This window comes from Gorilla gorilla, chromosome 17 (genome assembly GCF_029281585.2).
Source record: "Gorilla gorilla gorilla isolate KB3781 chromosome 17, NHGRI_mGorGor1-v2.1_pri, whole genome shotgun sequence".
NCBI classification, from domain to species: domain Eukaryota; kingdom Metazoa; phylum Chordata; class Mammalia; order Primates; family Hominidae; genus Gorilla; species Gorilla gorilla.
The window spans coordinates 75918934-75937938 of NC_073241.2; the positions used below are offsets into that span (position 1 = coordinate 75918934).

Below are 19005 nucleotides of genomic sequence, written 5' to 3' on the forward strand. Positions count from 1 at the left end.
CTTTGAAACCCAGTGTGTGTTTTACACTCACAGCCAGCACACCTCCAGACTAACCACACTTCCAGTGCTCAGTAGCCGCATGTGACTATTGGCTACCATTTTGACAGTGCAGCTCTAGAAAGAGGGCCACTGACCTCTCTGTGATGATGCTGGGGTTCACAGTGACCACATCCGTCTTCACCCCCACGTCCATGGTGTACTTCTCTGAGATGGGGGGCAGGTTGCACCTGCAGAAGAGAAAAGGCAGCCCAAGGTGGTTGGTCATTCAATAGGTCAGGCTGGGGAGGGTGCAGGGGGAGGGGAGGGATGGTGATCATGTGGGCAGAGGGATGCAACGGCAACCAGCTAGGCAGGTTCTCTGTAGCCAGGTGATGAGACAGTGGTCCTTCTGCTCCTTATCAGGCACTGGGACAGCCAATAGGCCTTGCTGAAGTTCCAGACACATGGGGCAGAGAAACCACTGGTTGTAAAATGCAGTTACAAGCTTGGGTAGTCCCTGGACCTTTGGAGGATGGGATTATGGCTCTCAGAGGACAGGTGGCTGGGGAGCATCTCCTTTTCTAGGGAGCCAAGACTTCCCTGAGGAAGCAATGCTTGAGCTGAGGTCTGAAGGAGGAATTGAGCAAATGTCCTGTGGCAGGAGAAGAGGTACATAAACATGGGATATGTTCGAAGATGCATCTTAGAAATGCAACACATATTGCATGCAAAAGCAAGTTGCCACCATTTGTAGAAAGCCCCATAGTAGGAAGAGTAATAGCCCCCAAAGGTGTCCATGTCCTAATCCCTGGAACCTGTGACTATGCAGCCTTACGTGGCAGAAGGGACTCTGCAGCTGCAATGAAGTTTAGGATCTTGAGATGGAGCCATTGCCCTGAGTTATCTGGGGGAGTCCAGTGTCATCACAAGGGTCTTTATAAGAGATGATGTGACAACCAGGGAGAGAGAAGAAAGTATGTGGCAACAGAATTGGAGTCAGAGAAAGAGACTGGAAGATACTCCACTGTGGGCTTTGCCATGAGCCAAGGAATGCAAGGAGCTTCTAGGAAAAGAAAAAGGAAACAAATTCTCCCTGAGAGCCTCCAGAAGGGAATGCAGTTCTGCAGACACCTTGATTTTAGTCCAGTGAGACTTCTGACCTCCAAGACTGTAAGATAATAAAATCGGTGTTGTTTAAACCACTAATTTGGTGGTATTTTTTTATAGCAGCAATAGGAAACGAATACGGCCCTAAACAAGCATAGTTTAACAATACATTGTTCAGGGGTACATCTACATATGACAAAACAATTTTTAACAATGAGAGAATGATTAAGTACTCAATTCAAGGTAGCGATACCTTCGGGGGGAAATGGAGGTAGAATGGGAAGGAGCACACCAGTTGATACAAAGGCTCCATACAAACATTCAACTTCTTAAATCAAGTGGTTGGTCTACAAATATTCATTTTATTGTTTTGCTTCATACTTATGTGGTACAAATATTCTTCACATCAAATACTACATAATGAATGAATAATAAATTTTGAAATAAGCAGGTGTTAGCTGGTTGAATGTGGAACTCATGAGCATTCCAGACACAGGTCCTGTGCAAAGGTCCTGTGGTAGATGAGAACAGGAAGCACCCAGGAGTGACTGTGGCCCAGTGACTGGAGCACAGGCAAAGTGGGAGTGGTACAAGCTGAGGGCAGAGAGGGAAGAAGGGGCCAGACTATAAGGGATGGTGGGCCATGTGAAGAATGCGGTCTTTCGTCAAGGGGAAGCCATGGGTTTAAGGAATAATTGTGCAGAAGAACACTATTCTATAACAGAACCAGGACTGTCACCTACTTTATGATCCAACCATACCCCTGTCTATCAGACCACTATGAAAGGCAGGTTTTATATTGTCCTTAAAGATTGAGTGTGGGAGGGGGAGGGGTGTGTGCAGTCAATTACCATTTTTCTGAGCATCTGTGGCATGCCAGGAACTTTCATAGGATTATATGAGATATCAATAACCTTGGGTGGCAGATATTAGGCTCACTGTGTTGCAAATGAGAAACCAGGCATTCAGAGGGTCAAGGGACTTGCTGCTATTAGGTGGTCAAGGCAGGGTGGAGGATGGGCCTGTCTGACTCCAAGCCTAGGTCTCGTTCCTAGTGCAATAGCATCTAGGACATGCCTAGAACAGGACGGAGTCTCAGGGCATCTTGGCGTGCACATACAGGCACCCAGCAAGGCTTTGCTGCTGCTGTACTGCTATGATGATGATGACGATGAGGATGGAAGGGCCCACAGCATCTCCAAAAGTAGCACAAACAACTGTGTGCTCTCACAGATCTTAACAGATCTTAGGTGGTGGGACAAGAGACCAGCCCCTCCGAGGGAGACATTTACTATCATATTATCGAGCTAGAGAAATGACATGGTATCACAGAAAGAATGCAAGACCAGAAGTGTATCCCATTTCTGACTATGAATAGCCCCATGACCCTAGCAAGGAATATCATCCCCTCCCAAAAAATTGTTTTTTATCTGTAAAATGAGAGGAATATTTTAAAATAACATTTTCCTTATAATAAAACTTAGTATGTGTCCTGCAGTGTTTGAAGATTTTAAACATATTAATTCATTTATTCCTCATACTGACCCCAAGGGGTAGTTACTATTATCATCCTCATCTTTCATTTTAGGAGATAAAGGCAGAGTGGCTAGGTAACTTACGCAAAGTAACACAGCTTTTTCTAACTCAAACCAGGCTCCCCAGCTTCAGAGCCTGTGGACAGAACCACTATACGCTCCACTTCTTAGCCCTGAAAATCACACAAGTCCATTCTTTCATTCACGCCTTCATTCCTTCATTTAAGACTAATTTTTCTGAGTAGTTATGTTGTGCCAATTACATCAGTTACTGTAAACAGAAGTTCTCTTTGTGTTTCCAGTCTGCAAGAGTGAGACCACTCAGCGGGTCCCTGGTTATAGGGTTAGGTGTTAAAGGCCACATGATAGGTGGACACCAGGTTCCGTGGGAGCCCAGAAAAGGGTGCAAGTGGGTTTAGCCAGGGAAGGAGTGGGTGATTCTTGAGCTAAGCTTGGAAGGACAAGCGGCAGTTGGTAACGCAGGATGTAGGGGCTGGGGAGACAGCATTCTAGGCAGAGGGAACAGGACCTGGAAGCGCAGTTGCTGGCACTAACTGGGCTCTAATGGTGTGTCCAGTGCTGGAGGTACTAACAGCTATACAATCATTATGTGATTTAATCCTATAACTGATGGAGCTGCTATCCTTATCCCCATTTTGCAGATGAGGAAACCAAGGCCCAGAAGGGTGACATGACATTCCTGAGGTCATGTGCCTAGCAATGCTGGAGCCTGGATCAAAGTTCAGGGAGACCCCAGAGACCTGGGCTTCTCCCCAAAAGACCATCCTGAAAGAGGCTTTCCCTGCCTTTCCTGGCAGGAATGTGGCTGGGCTAAGGAGTCAGTGAGGGCCAGAGATTTCGGTGTTGGAGGAAGCTTAACCTTCAATGCTGGACTCGACTAGGCATCCACAGGGAGCACATGGGCAGACTCCAGATCACAGAGAGAGGTGTGTCTCTCACACTCCGCCTGTGACAGCAGGTGACGCAGGGTGTCCAAGGCTTCCTTCTTCTAGAGACAGGGGCTGGGGTTGGACAGCCAAGAACCCGAAATATGCAGGAGTCCCTTTATTTTAGGACCTCAAATCACACCAAACCTGCTCTACCCTCCCTAACCTGACACCAACTGAGTGGTCCGATGATTGTGGATCCATGCTTCATGCGACCCCACTGCAGACTCAGCCCAAGTCTCTTTGCTTTAAGCTTTTCTTTTCAACCCACCTTCTTCACCCCAGCTAAAGATATAAATGAAGATCCACAAAGAGATAAGAGGGGGGCTTTACGGAAGGAAGAAGTGCAAGGACCAGTCTCTGGCTTAGTTAAAGCCAGGGTGAAGCCAATATTGGTGTCTGCCACAAGGCTTCCCTGGTTCCAACCAGTGCTTCTGGAAGGGTAGCACCCACCCAAGGAGACAGTGCCCAGAGGACCTCCCGACACAGCTGCAAGCTCCTAAGTCCTCAGTGCCTTCAAATCTGTGATGCCCTTTGCTCTTAACACATCTCCCATTGTGCAGATGTGGAAACTGAGGACCTAGGAGTTCAACGACTTCCCCAAAGGGATGGGGCTGGAGAGAAGAAGGGATATCCCAGACCTGAGGGTCTGCAGGGGTGGGAAGTGGGGATTACTTGCTTAAAGGGTAGCATTAGGAAGCCGGGGGAAGAATATGGAGGACAGGGCCATGGGGTAGTGGCAAGGGCAGTGCCAGGGTTTCTTTTACCGGAAGACAAAGTCGGCGCTGTTGATCTCCCTCCCGCAGCGGCTGTTCTTCAAGATGCCTCCGTTGCCCACTACAGCACACTTCTTAAACTGGGACCGGTAGTAGGGCATGTCCTGGGGGAGGCACAGGCACAGCTGTCAGAGCCAAGCCACCCCCTGCCTCGACCTGCGACTCTCACCTCTGCAAGCACACCCACCTATATTAGCTCCTGGTCCCAAGAGGCAGCCCTGTGGGGAATGTGGGAGGAAAGCGGCTTTCCACTTTACAGATGGGAAGAGTGGTTGAGAGTCTTGTTACTATTAGATGGCCCCAAAGGCCACTCCCATCCCTGACACCCAGGGCCTGCTGGGCAACTTTCCTCCTGGCACACAGCGGCTGGCAGCCCTGCATGAAATGGGCCAGGCCTGCAGCCTGGGCTTCCGGTGGGACCAGCAGCCAGGTGGGGTCTCATGGAGAGCCATGCTGCCCTGGGGCCATCAGGAATCAGGCTAAATTTAAGGGGGACTTCTGCGGGAGACTGTCCTTATTTGTGGTCCATTTTCCCTGGATGGACAGGCCCAGTGAGCCAAGACAGGGAAAACAGGGGCCTCTCACAGCCAGTAGGTGAGTAAACTGCACTATTAGACTTGTACCAGACAAAGGCAAAAAAAAAAAAAAAAAACAAAAAACAGTCATTTTCAGAAAAATCATCAAAAGTTTATTATGTTCTATATGGCTGTTTCCTAAACTTCTGTAAGTTAAGAATTACCTGGGATACTTTCTGAAAATATAAATTTCTGGGCTCCATCCCAGCACCACAGAATCAGAGTCTCACAGATAGGAGGCTGGGAAGCTGAATTTTTTACAAAGAGATACTTACATTTAGGGAAGTTCAGGAAATGTGATTCTATGTCACATTGCTTTAATTCAGGGACAAGCGAACTACATACAGCCCGTGGGCCACATCTGGCCTACCGTCTGTTTTTGTGTAACTTGCAAGCCAGGAATGGATTTTATATTTTTAAATGGTTGGAAACAACCCAAAGAAGAAACTATTTTTTGATACATGAAAACTATGTAAAATTCCAATTTTGGCATCTAATAAGATTGAAAGTGTTACTGGAACATAGCCACTCTCATTGGTTTACTCATGTCTGTGGCTGCTTTTGTGCTAGAATGATAGAGGTGAATAGTAGTGACAGAGAGACTATGAACTGCAAATCCTAAAACAGTTACCGCCTGGCGCTTTCTGGAGAATGTCTGGTGAGCCCTGCTGTCTGTCTCTGGCCTTCAGCGGTCCATAGGCTGCTTCTCCTTGGATCTGTATGTCATACTAAGTTGTGTTACACCCACTGGCATTACCTGCGTGAGATGCAAATCCACCTGCTGTCACCAGCCTCATGTTCCAGGCCTTGTAAGACCCACCTCATAAAGGTGGCTCAGCACCATCCTCCCTTAGGGCCACAGTGAGTGAGAACACGTTTGACGCCGCTCACCTGCAGCTCCTCCCCCACATCCCCAGAATGCATGAGTCTTACCTATACACTTTGGTACCAGTCACAGAATGCAGGGAACTCTGGGCTTTGTTTCGCACTCAGCCAAGAAGCAAGGCAGCCAAGGCCTTCAGGTTTCTTCCAAAAAGACCTCTACATGCCCCCACTCAGAATTTCTATAAACTACATTCACTGAATGCTGTCCTGGGCCCAGAGCTCTCCTGAATGTGGTTATGAACACACCCATGCAACCTTCCTCCTCTTCAGAGTCCATACGCCACCACACCTGGGTAATTGCCAGAACTGGCTGAAAGCGCAGGTTCCAGCGCCCCTTCTCTGAGAGTAGTGCGGTGAGTCTGCACCAACCGTCAGCCCAGGTGATTGCAGGTGCTCAGCATCAGTGATCTGAACAGTTCACGTCTGCGGCTCACTCACTGCGGTCCTCAATGGCCAAGGTCAGTGATCTGAACCATTCAGGTCTGCAGCTCATTCATTTTGTGGTCCTCCATGACCAGGGAGCCACCGTGCCAGCCCTGCACAGCCTACCTCCAGAATTCTTTTATGTGAAAGGAAAAAAATAAATATCTATCTTGATTAAGTCTCTGATATTTTAGAAGTTCTGTTATAATCAGCCAAATCTATTCATAGTCCAAGCCCCAGTGTTACAAATAAGGAGATTGAGGCTTTGAAAGACAAAATATCTGCCCACGGTCATCAAGTGAGCTGAATCTTTCAGAGTCTAGATCTGCACTGGGTTGTTCTTTCTTGTGCTCACAACCTCTGCATGTGCGTTTGCTCTTGTGCCTACCTCAGGAGGGGGACAAATGTGTTGTCATTCTCTCCCTATCTGCAGGATATCCTCTGCAAGCAATGCAATACCCAGAATTTTCTAGTCACTTTCTCACCAAAAGTCACTCAAATCATAGACAGTTGGCAGTCATGGTTCTCAGACACAACCCCCAAAGAAATCCAGAGGGTGGGCTTCTGCACCTCAGACAACTGGTCAACCAGGACCAAGACAACTGAGTCCAGAGGACTGTGAGTGAGTCAGGCAAAACCCCAGGGACATTGCCACGGAGGGCTACTGCTGGGTCGGCTCCCTCGCCCCACCCAGACCGCCCCCGCCCAAAGCAGCACCTTGGGAAACATGCGGAAGATCTCCTGGTTGATGTGGTAGATGCCACTGGTGTCCACCTCATACTTGAGCTTTGTCCCCAGGGGAGTGTTCTTCTGGGTGGTGAACAGAAAGGCAGGGGCGTTGCAGCACCTGGACAGAGTAGACCTGCCAGGTAGGGAGACAGGCAGGAAAGACGTGATGCAGGAAAGATGTGATGGAGGGCAGAGCACAACCTCACGGAGAACAGTGGGGTGGAGCCGAGGCCTCTCCTGCCCACCCATCCCCACGCTTGCCCCCACCCTGCATGGAGCCGAGGCCTCTCCTGCCCACCCATCCCCACGCTTGCCCCCACCCTGCATGGAGCCGAGGCCTCTCCTGCCCACCCATCCCACACACATCCCCACCCTGCATGGAGCCGAGGCCTCTCCTGCCCACTCATTCCCAGGCTTGCCCCCAACCTGCACCTCTGCTCATGCAGTCCCCTCCCTTTTCAACGCCTTCTGCCACTCCCAAGGCCCCTGCCTTCTGCCACTCATTCAGGGCCCAGGCCAGGCTTCTTTCCATGAAGCCCCACCCAGCTGCCCCTGTCTGCACTGTATGGAACTCCTCGACGGAGCCTGAGTCCTGGCCACTAATAGAGGGTAAGGAGGAGCTTTCCAAAGAGCTCCCAGCCAGGCCTGGCATGGAAACTTGGGCTGCCGTCCTGGTGTCAAGAGGCCTGGATTCTTGCTTCTGCTCTGCCCCCACCAGTTGTGAGGCTACTGGAAGGTCTCTCTCTTTCTCTCTGGGCCCTAGTTTCCTCATACAGGCTTGGCTCTTCTACCTCTAATCCTCTGTAATTTGTGATTCCAGCTTGCAAAAGCCAGGAATGTTTTATGATTTTTTTTTTTTTTTTTTTGAGACAGGGTCTCACTCTGTCACCCAGGTTGGAGTTCAATGGTGCGATCTCGGCTCACTGCAATCTTCACCTCCTGGGTTCAAGCGATTCTTCTGCCACAGCCTCCCAGGTAGCTGGGATTACAGGCAAGCACCACCATGCCTGGCTAATTTTTTTTTTTTTTTTTTTTAGTAGAGTCAAGGTTTCTCCATGTTGGCCAGGCTAGTCTCGAACTCCTAACCTCAGGTGATCCACCTGCTTCAGCCTCTCAGACTCCCAAAGTGCTGGGATTACAGGTAAGAGTCACCATGCCTGGCCTATAATGTTTTTGTTTTTTAATTTCATCTCTTGCAGGTACTTCACTGGGAAGCCTAGCTGACTCCCAGTCACAGAGAGCAGAATTTCCTGTGGAGAGCTGGGTTTCAGAATGTAACAGAGGCTTCCCAGAGAGGAGACCAGAGGCCTGGCAAGGCAGGGCCATGGATTGGCATTACAAACTGGCATCTGGGCCTTTTAGCTTTGCTAGTTCAGAAGCTCAGTCTTGTCAGCCCACTGGAGATCACTCCTATTGAGGGATACTGACTCACACTAACCAAGCTCATAAGTGACTGATATACAAACCAGAATGTCAGTGTGCCTATTTGTAGGCAGCAGGGTGGGAGAAGGCCTGTTACAGGATTCATTTCCTGTAATTCGAATGCTCATGCCTGCCTTCTAGCACCCACCTGACACTCCCTCATGGCACCAGGTTCCTGCCAGCCTGAATGAAGCATCTCATCATTGTTCCATGAGCTTGAAATGAGAGCAAAGGGAGGCAATGACCAGCCTGGAAGGTTTTCTCACTTAGAGCATGGCAAGGCCTGATGTCACTGCCTTTTCTCACACCTGAAACTGCTCCACACCCCTCATGCCCGGAGCTCCACCCCTGCACTGTGCTGTCTTGTCCCTGCCAGAGGCTCCCACACTCATCCCTGTTTTTCTCTTGCCACATCATTTCCCTGTTGCTTCATGTTTCCTGAGATATGTGAGTCCTGCTGCTGAGACTTTTTTTTTTTTTTTTGAGATGGAGTCTCGCTCTGTCGCCCAGGCTGGAGTGCATTGGCATGATCTCCGCTCACTGCAACCTCCACCTCCTGTGTTCAAGCAATTCTCCTGCCTCAGCCTCCCAAGTAGCTAGGATTACAGGTGTGCACCACCACACCTGGCTAATTTCTTTGCATTTTTAGTAGAGACAGGGTTTCACCATGTTGGCCAGGCTGATCTTGAACTCCTGACCTCAGGTGATTCACCCGCCTTGGACTCCCAAAGTGCTGGGATTATAGACGTGAGCCACCATGCCTGGTCCACTGCTGAGAGTTCTATTCTGCCCTAAGTCTGGACAACAGGCTTTTGCCTCTCACTGACCTGGCCCAGGCTGAGTGTTTTATCAGCCATACTCTCAGTGTGTCAGGTCTCACTCGCCCCCAGGGGCACCTCTGTGCAGTGTGCACAGTAACATTTCTAAGGGGCCAATTGGCAGCACAGATTATGGTTCTATTCTCTACTCTCCCAGCACTTTGCTCAAGCTCATGTTCTGTTTCTTATGATAGGTGAGTCTCTGCAAACTACTGTCAGGCCTTTGCTTGGTTTCTGTAGTCTCCCAGAGGCCTCTGGCACCTGATCTTCAAGTGTTATCACTTTAAACATTCACATTTCTAAAAATGTGCCTCTTAAAACTACTACTCTACCTCTAGACTTGGTCTGGAGCTGCAGCAAATTGGAACAAATGATTTATAAAGAAAAAGCTTAGTCATCTTTGCTTTTCACAATCTTGTGCAGGACTCCTTCATGCTTAGAGCTCCTCAGTACATTTAAACTTGTACCTGAGTGCTGAAATCCAGTATAGACACAAATTGCCAGATGACATCAACTCCATAAAATAAGGTCTACCTGCACTAAAATAATCCCATAAGCTCACAGAACTTTAGAGTTGGAGAAGACCCTAAAGTTCACCATCCATCAAAAAGAATTTTTGGACATCTGTTATTTTCAGAGTTCCCACAGGACAACTTTAAGATCCAGCTCTTACCTCTCTGGAAGTTTATAATCTGCTCATTTTGGTTAGAGAGCATTTATAAAATAATCTGCAGCAGGGCTCAAATGTCTCGTGGAGGCTGGAAGAACTCAAATGCTCTGGGAAGGAGAGAAGCTACTGGGTCAGAGCCGCTGCCCCAGGACAGGGGAGGTGAGGACCAGGAGGCCATAGAGGATGCGTAATGCACCTTCACACAGGCCTGCCGGAGACCGCCCACACATGCTTCCCTGCTAATAGCCTCAGTGAACCTCAGCTGTGTACTGGAGATGGCACCACCAACCTCACAAGGCTGCTGCAAGGACTAAGGGAGAGAAGGTGGAGGATAGCACCTGGGCAAGGTGCCTGCCTCAGCCTGCATGTTGAATCAGATCCCCCCCACTGCCTGGATTCCTAAGCCCAGTCAGGGCCTGCTCTGGGGAAGATGCCCGCTGAGAGCTGGGCCTTGCAGGACAACGGAGACCAGAAGAGGTGGCAGTGAGGAGAATCATACAAGGAGAAGGGAGGACAGACGAATCATAGATACTTGAACTGGTTGGCCTCAGAGATGTTCATCGCCCATTTGCACATCTGGAGGCTTTTCCACCTGTCGAACAGCTCTGACTGCTTCACCCTTGGGAGTAGAGCACAGAAGAGTACATGAGCAGGGCAGGCGGGACAGAGCGCAATCATTCCCAGAAATGCTCCCTCCTGATCTCCCATAGGCCAAGTCCAGTCCTGGGGCTGGCCCTTGGCATTGACCATGTTTTCTTTTCTTTCTTTCTTTCTTTCTTTTTTTAAGACAGGGCCTCACACCGGCGTACAGGCTGGAGTGCAATGGTGTGATCTCAGCTCACTGCAACCTCCGCCTCTGGGGTTCAAGTGATTCTCGTGCCTCAGCCTACCGAGTAGCTGGGACTACAGGTGCACCACCATACCTAGCTAATTTTTGTACTTTTTGGTAGCGATGGGGTTTCACCATGTTGGCCAGGCTGGTTTCGAGCTCCTGACCTCAAGGGATCCTTCCGCTTCGGTCTCCCAAAGTGCTGGGATTACAGGTGTGAGCCACCGTGCCCACCTGGTATTTTCTTATTTTCTATATTCCTGATGCTCTGGCACCTGGTGCCTTGCTAATTCCTAGTTAGAAAACAACTGTCCTGCAAGTGTGCCTTTCATGTGCAAACCAACCAATCAGAGCCCACACTCTCAACCACCTCCTCACTGACAGGCCACCATCCCCTCCCCACCCCCCACCCTAATCATCCCAGGGCCAGGTATCAGACAAACAGAGGCAGTCCCTATGCCTCAGAGCCTGCCAGAATTATTCAAACTAGCCAATCCTAAACCTGGTTACCCTGCCGACCCTGCCTTATCCATTCCTTCCCCTGAAAACCTCAATAGTCTCACCCACGCTTTCCCCTCACTGCTGCCTCCTGACCGGCCCTGGGGCTGCCCTGCAGGGCATGCCTCCTGTTTCTAGGGATCTGTGAGTATAACGTCTTACTTCATGATGGTCATTTTCATGTCTGCGTGTCCTACCGTACCTGATTAAAACAAATCCCAGAAACACTTTGAAACCTTCTTCCTCACGTGCCCACCCCCCAGGGCCTGCATAGTTCTCTTGGGAACATCTGTCTATAAAGAGAGTCAGACCCCAGTGGAACACCCATCAAACACCCACACAGTTCAGCACACAGTAGGGCTCATGAGCAGGGCATGCCCTTCTCTTTCTCCCTTCTCAAGGGTGGATCACAGTTTCCAAATGACAGAAAGGATGAGATGAGAAACCTGAGACTGCCCCTTCTCCCTGAAAAACCCTCGGCCAGCCTTTATGCTAGTTGGCATTTAAACATCTCAGCATCATGACATTCTAAAGCACTCTCAGGAAAGGGAATGTCTAAACCACACAGCATTCTCCCTTTGACCGAAACCTGCAAAAAGAACTCATTTTTAATTTACACATTTACATCGACTTATTTATAATTATGCATACATATAATCATTTCAGTGCTGTAGCCCCAGCTTCTAGAAGAGTGCTTAGCAAAATATAGATACTTGATAAATATTTATTGAGTGAATGACTGAGCCAAATCAAAAATACAAATTCCCACAAACACTAACTGACCAATATGAGATCCTTATGTACATTAACCTCAAATAGTCACTCACCCTTCTTATCAGTTTCTCTCCTCTTTCAGCAGTGCCTAAGCTCAGAGCCAAGTCCACATTCCCAAGCTCTCTCTGTCACAGATCCGCTTTAGCATCTCCATTACCTATCCCTATCTTTAGTTACTCCTTCCGCATTTCAGTTAAGAAATTGTTCCTTGCATCCTAACCAATTCCTTCCTGCTTTCACTTACACTTGGTTTTGCGGGTGATTCTCCTATTCTACAGAAATGTCCAGAATTCTCTAGGATCCCAGCTGTTGAAGGTTCCAGTGAGGCCCTGGCCTGGTGAGAGTCATGAGATCCAGAAAGATCCAGGAAGCTCCTCAAGCCAGGCCAGCACCCGCTCCTTCTTAAGGAAGGGAGCACAAGACACATTATACAATTGGGCAAGCCCTTCCTGATGAACTCCAGATCTTTGGCAAAGAATTATGCATCTTTTTTTTTGTTTGTTTTTTAAGGTGGATCCTATGGTCAAATATAGTTGGGGAAAGCTGAGCTAAATAAAGTTAAATGCTTTTCTTTACTGCAAGACTTCTCAGATCCCTTAATATGTCTCATATATTGTGAATTTCCAAGAAAATTATTGGATCGTTTTTTTCCATTGAGTAGTTCGAAAAATTGTAATTCTACAGCAAAACTGTGAAATGCAGACAGATCATACACTCCTTAAAGGCAGCACCATGATTTCTCTCTCTTGATCATGCACAGTCCCCACTTTAGGGCCAGGCATTCTGTAGCTGTTTGGGGTCACCTGGCTGTGGCCCACTAAGAAGCTCATTAGTCTTGGGTGCTGGTGCAGACAGGAGCCCTTGAAAGGAAGCTGTCCTGGTTTGATCATAAATGGGAAAGTGACCAGCCTTCAGGAGCTGAGTGTTACCAAGAAACTACTATCACTGTGGCTCTTACCCTGGGGTCCACTGAAGGGCTAAAGGAAGTGCCTGTACACCCTGATTTTGTTATAGGCAAAATCCATGTCTATCCACCCACGTGCATATCTTTGGGGAGAATCTGAAGCTTTCTTCAGGTTCCTACAGGGGTCCATTATTTAAAAAAGAAAAGCAAATACCCACTTTAAAAACCCTTTTTAGGCCGGGCACAGTGGCTCACGTCTCTAATCCCAGCACTTTGGGAGGCCGAGGCGGGCGGATCATCTGAGGTCAGGAGTTTGAGACCAGCCTGGCCAACATAGTGAAACCCTGTCTCCACTAAAAATACAAAAATTAGCCGGGCATGGCAGTGCGTGCCTGTAATCCCAGCTAGTTGGGAGGCTGAGGCAGGAGAATCGCTTGAACCCAGGAGGTGGAGGTTGCAATGAGCCGAGATTGTGCCATTGCACTCCAGCCTAGGCGACAGAGCAAGAATCCATCTCAAAAGAAAAAAAAAAAAAAAACCCTTTTTAAAAAAGGGTTCATTTTGTAGAGGCATGTCCTGTGTTTAATTGGAGGTGGTAACAGTTGTCCTCAAACAAGGCAAGCCTCCCCTATAGGAAGAATACATAGCTGGCAGGGGATATGCAGGAAAAGATAGCAGGAAAAGTCATGGAAGATAGTAACTAAATACATGGATTTTGGAACTAGTGGGACTTGGGCTAAGACTTAAGTCTTAGTTCAGATAGCTGCTAACTATGAGACCTCAGGCTGGTTATTTAACCTCTCTGAGTCTCAGTTTTCTCATTTATAAAATGGGTGTAATAATAGTCTCTTGCCCTCCCAAATTTGTTGAAATAATTAAATAGGATGATGTGATAAAAGACTAGGCATGGCACCTGACACACAGAAAGCATCCAGTACATATAAGTTATTAGTATTGTTAAACTGAACTGCCTTGGCTATGCTCACTCACAGCCCCCTGTACTTTCCACTTTTGTAAAACCTATGACCTATCATGATTCCTGATCTTTCCCACTAGACAGTAAATACCATGGGGGCAGGGGATCAAGCCTACGCTCATCACTGTAACTCAAGTGCTAAGGCACATAGCAGATGCGTGGTAAATATTTGTTGAGTATACCAATAAGTTAATGAATTAATTGAAACACCTGAGTTCAAATCAAGTCTCACTATTTGTTGAGTTATCTCCATATGGCAGGAACTAGAAATACAGTAGTGAACAAAAGAAACCCTTGCTTCCATGGAGCTTACACACCAATTGGGGAGGAAAATGGAAAACAAATATATAATGCCTTGCCAGGAAGTAGTAAGTGCCAGGAAGGAAAGTGAAGCAGGGTAAAGGGACGGGGAAGTGACTGTTTCAGACTGAGTGATCAGGGAAGGCTTTCCTGAGGAGGAGAACCTTGCATAGAGACCTGAAATGACACAGGAGTGAGCTGTGCAAATATCTGGGAAAAGTGTATTCCGGGCTGAGAGAAAAGTGAGTGCAAAGGCCCCAGCCTGGCAGCTTTCCTCCTCCCACCCTGCCTGACAGAAGGCAAACCTTCCTTCCAGCTTTCCCAAACCTCCCCTCTCAGGACCTCACAGGGTATGAGGGAGAGGTGCCATCATACAGCAACACCCTGGCTCACCCACTGCCCCCTGCCCCTTCCCACTCTCTGCAATCCACAGGCCCCTAGAGCAGCCCCCTATATGGCCACTGCTTCAAATGCCTTCTGGAAACACAGCCCTGGCAACACTCTAGGTGGGGTTCCAAGCTGTACTGTTACCAGCGTCTGGGCCCTAGTCTCTCTGCCTCCAATGCCCTCATCACACCCTGGACCAAGGTCGGGGCCTGGGACACCCAGCCTTGAATCCTGGCTCCATCCCAATCTTGCAATGTAACCTTGGGCAAGTCATTTAATCTCTCTGAGACTCAGCTGCTTTATCTGTAAGTTGGATATAACGGCTGGCTGCTGCCCTTCCAGTCTTAAAGGTTGTCAGAGAGCTCAAATGGAATATGTGTAAAAAGATTTTACAAATTGCTTTACAAATGCAGACATCTTTAAAGGTGAAGGGTTGACCCCAGGCACTTTTCTCCTTTCTCCCAAGACACCACTAACATTCCAGAAGAGGAATTAAAAAAGGTACAAGCCCATAGATGAATAGAATGACAGGGAAGGGTATCTCAGTAGAAGAGAAATTTCAACAAGTGTATGGAAGTACAAGAGAGTAGCACAAGGACAGGATGACATAGCCCAAGTACCTAGAGCCAATCTGCACATGGAAAATTCTAAGAGGTGGGTGGAGGATGGGGAGAGAGCATGGCCCTAAAAATGAGAATCAGTTGTGAGTCTGTAAGCAGAACCATCAAGCCTACACTCCCCCTACCCCACCCAAAACCATGGCAGCCAAATGCTTAATGTCCAGCAGAGGAAGAGGAGACATGGAATCAGACTATTAGTTCCTCTGTTAAAAAAAAAAAAAAAAAGGTATCATTTACAGTTAAAAGATCTGGCCGTTCTAGCAACAAAAGGGCCAGGAGCATCATGAACAACTTCAGACACAGAGCTCCTATCAGTTTTTATTTCAAGGTTAAATATGGATAGATAGCCAAGGGTCACCTGGTCAACCTGAAGTGAGACCAAGATAATCCATCACATAAAATGACCACAAAGACAACTATTGGAGGAACAAAACAGAACTTAAAAATATTCTACTTAGGGTACAAAGAAAGAACTCTTGTGGGGGAGGGGTTCACCAGAAGAGCTGGAAGATGAAATCAAGGGATTTTCCCAGTATGTGGAAGCAAAAAGAGGAGAGAAAAAAGATAAAATTAAAAGATATGACCAGCCTGAGCAATGTAACAAGATCCCATCTCTACAAAAAAATGTTTGAAAAACATCAGCCAGGTGTGGCTGCATGCGCCTATAGTCTCAGCTACTCAGGAGGCTGAGGCGGCAGGATTGCTTGAGGCCAGGAGTTCAAGGCTGCAGTAAGCTATGATCACACCACTGCACTCCAGCCTGGTTGACAGAGCAAGACCTTGTCTCAACAACAATAAAAAGATATGAGTGCTAGAGGTACAATCCAGAAGTATAGGATTATTAGATTAAAGAGAAGAAGTAGAGAGAAATGGAGAAGAAGGAATATAAAAAGATTTGAGAGAAAGTTGAAGAGTCTGGACACAAACTCCAAATAAAAAGGTTCCACATTTCAGAACTGTAAAGATTCCAGAGGAAAAAAAAATGGATACTTCCAAAGAAACAAAACAACCATTCTCATGCTTCTCATGTATCCCTAGATGCTAAAAGATGGTAGAGAAGGTCTTCAACATCCTAAGGGAAAATGATTTTCACCTAAAATACCAACCCACCAGACCAGCAATCAAACCAACAACCCCACAACCCACCACACCAACAATCAAACCAACAACCCAACAACCCACCACACCAACAATCAAAACAACCCAACAACCCAACACACCAGCAATCAAACCAACCCAACAATCCACCACAGCAACAATCACAACAACAATCCAATAACTCATCACACCAACAATCAAAACAACAACCCAACAACCCACCACACCAACAATCAAAACAACAACCCAACAATCCACAACACCAATCAAACCAACAACCCAACAACCCACCACACCAACAATCAAAACAATCCAACAACCCAACACACCAACAATCAAAGCAACCACCCACCATGCCAACAATCCAAACAACAATCCAACAACCCGCCACACCAACAATCAGGTTAAAGGGAAGAATCCAGTCATTTAGACACAAAAGAACTCAAAACCTTACCTCCCACCTGTCACTTCTTGGTATTTACTTGAGAATGGGTGGAAGTAAAAGGAAGAAGTAAACACAAAAGAAGCTATAGGTTCTAAGCAAAGGTGAATCCAACCTCAGAAGGCAGAGAAAAGAAGCCCCAAAACAACAGCCACATGACCCAGCAAGAGGGCAGCCAGACTGGAGCAAGATGATGAAGAGAAACCCTAAAGGGAATGCCTGACCGATGGAGAGGCAGGGAAATAGATAGAGCTATAATAGAGGAAACAAGGGGAAAAAGATGGCTAGAAGCTCCAGAAAAAGAAAGAAACACGTACAAGAAAGTTGATGGAGTCCTGGTGCCTCCCTGGCCTTCAGTGAACAAAATCTACATCATCCCAATAATGGAAAACACTATTTGTTATTCTTCAAATTTTAGAGTCAATCTCTAGAAAAAGCTTCAAAAAGGGCTTGGTATGGTTACAAATAGAATACAAATGTTATCGGCCTTGTCATTTTAAAAGTCAACGCATGGATGACAGAAGCCATAGGCTGGAGGGGGAACTGCAGAGTAGGAATAATTTTAATATCCTTATCTTATACAATGCAGGATTAAGAGATACTGTTGATATTTGGTAGAACAAGAAATCGATTACTTAGGTAATCTATAGACAGACTAAAAATATTAATACCCCTCAATTATGGAAATGTGGGAGGGAGCTGGGCACTAATTGTAATGAAATGAGAGTGATTCTCTCTTTACTCTTCTTTCTCCCTCTTTTTTTTTCTTTTTTTTTTGAGACAGAGTCTTACTCCGTCGCCCAGGCTGGAGTGCAGTGGCGTGATCTCGGCTCACTGCAAGCTCTGCCCGCTGGGTTCACGCCATTCTCCTGTCTCAGCCTCCCGAGTAGCTGGGAATACAGGCGCCTGCTACTACACCCGGCTAATTTTTTGTATATTTAGTAGAGACGGGGTTTCACAGTGTTACCCAGAATGGTCTCGATCTCCTGACCTCGTGATCCACCCGCCTCGGCCTCCCAAAGTGCTGTGATTACAGGCGTGAGCCACCGCGCCCAGCCTTTCTCCCTCTTTTCTTTCGTGGCCTCCTGTTTGCACCCGGGTCTCACCCACTCCCTCTGTCCGCTTATTCATTTAACACATGAGTACTGAGCTGGCATATGGCCAGACTCAGAGATGCCTAAGCCTGGGTCCTGGCCCTCCAGGAACCTCCACCTGGCAGAGGACAGAGACTTGTGAACACTGCAATGGCACAAAAGGGGCTCCCAGTCCAGAGAGTGGGCATTTGCCCAGCTGGCCTTTGCTCCCAGCTTCTTTCTTGGTCTCAGTACTGGGTTCAGCACAGAGCTCCCAGTGGCAGAAAAATGGGGAAGGGTGACAGGAGACGCTGGCCTGGGGAATTCTCCAGCATGACCCCCATCTGGGTGTAAGCACAGGCAGCAACTGAAGATTCTTATTTTAAAATAAAGGGGCTCTAGATGACAGGTGTAAATAATTTTAGTAAGAATTAGTGACAATGAGTTTTCATAACAAATCATCATGGAGTCGTTCTTCATGTATCTGACACTGTCAGGGAGGGAGGCATTTTCCATGTGGGGATTTTCTGGCTGACTGACTTTTACCACTGATTTCAGCAATTGTGGATCAGAATTGTTCCCAGATGAACCATACACCTCCCTGTCTCCTCAGACAAAACACCAGCTGACATTCTGCAGGCCCGAAGGGGCAAAGCGCATCCATCAGCCCCTCCATTCACAGATGGACTTTAACCTTTTCCCAAAGACTGAGGGTTGGACCCTCTATGAGTCCTCCTCATGGCACTGGGCTGAAGCACAGTGAAGCCCCTGGGTCCCAAGATAGTGTCAGAACCACTCAGATCAGAGGCCAGCCTCTGCAGCTCTCTGATTTCAGCCCTGGAGGACCTGCTGACCCTCAGCTTGGGGACTCAGGAAAGGAGGCACACACACTCGTGCCCCATGAACAGCCCAGCCTCTCGTTCCCTCTCAGACCCCCAGGGCTTGGGGTCACAGAGAGGTAACTACTGTAGAAGAGGCAGGGCATGCAAAGCCCAGCTCAGCCAGGGGCCCCAGCTAGGATGGCTGCTCACCCTAGGAGCCCAGCCCCTGGGGACAGAGAGGGTGCCCCAAGGCAGAGATGAGAACCAAAGCCAAATGTGGAGAGGCCCAAACACCACCAATGGGAGTCCATAACAGGGACAAGTGGTGGCAAGTGGAATCGATGGAAGGTGACTGTCTCTCATGTTCCTCTCTAAAGAGAGTGCAGAGACCATGGGCTAGTACAGTCAGACCATGGG

General features: G+C 47.9%; 1 protein-coding gene across 3 annotated transcripts in view; it reads right to left on the bottom strand.

Moving 5' to 3' along the window:
* ST8SIA5 (ST8 alpha-N-acetyl-neuraminide alpha-2,8-sialyltransferase 5) overlaps positions 1 to 19005 on the bottom strand; it is a 97619-nt gene that overhangs the window by 22254 nt on the left and 56360 nt on the right. For all 3 annotated transcript variants that reach the window (XR_008673689.2, XM_004059374.5, XM_004059375.5), the window contains 4 exons: positions 10399 to 10485; positions 6945 to 7089; positions 4336 to 4448; positions 135 to 227 (listed from right to left, as the gene is read on the bottom strand). Coding sequence is in view for 2 of the 3 variants with exons in the window: in XM_004059374.5 (XP_004059422.1) it covers positions 135 to 227; positions 4336 to 4448; positions 6945 to 7089; positions 10399 to 10485 (438 nt within the window). In the remaining variant the exon portion in view is untranslated. The remainder of the gene's footprint in view (positions 1 to 134; positions 228 to 4335; positions 4449 to 6944; positions 7090 to 10398; positions 10486 to 19005) is intronic.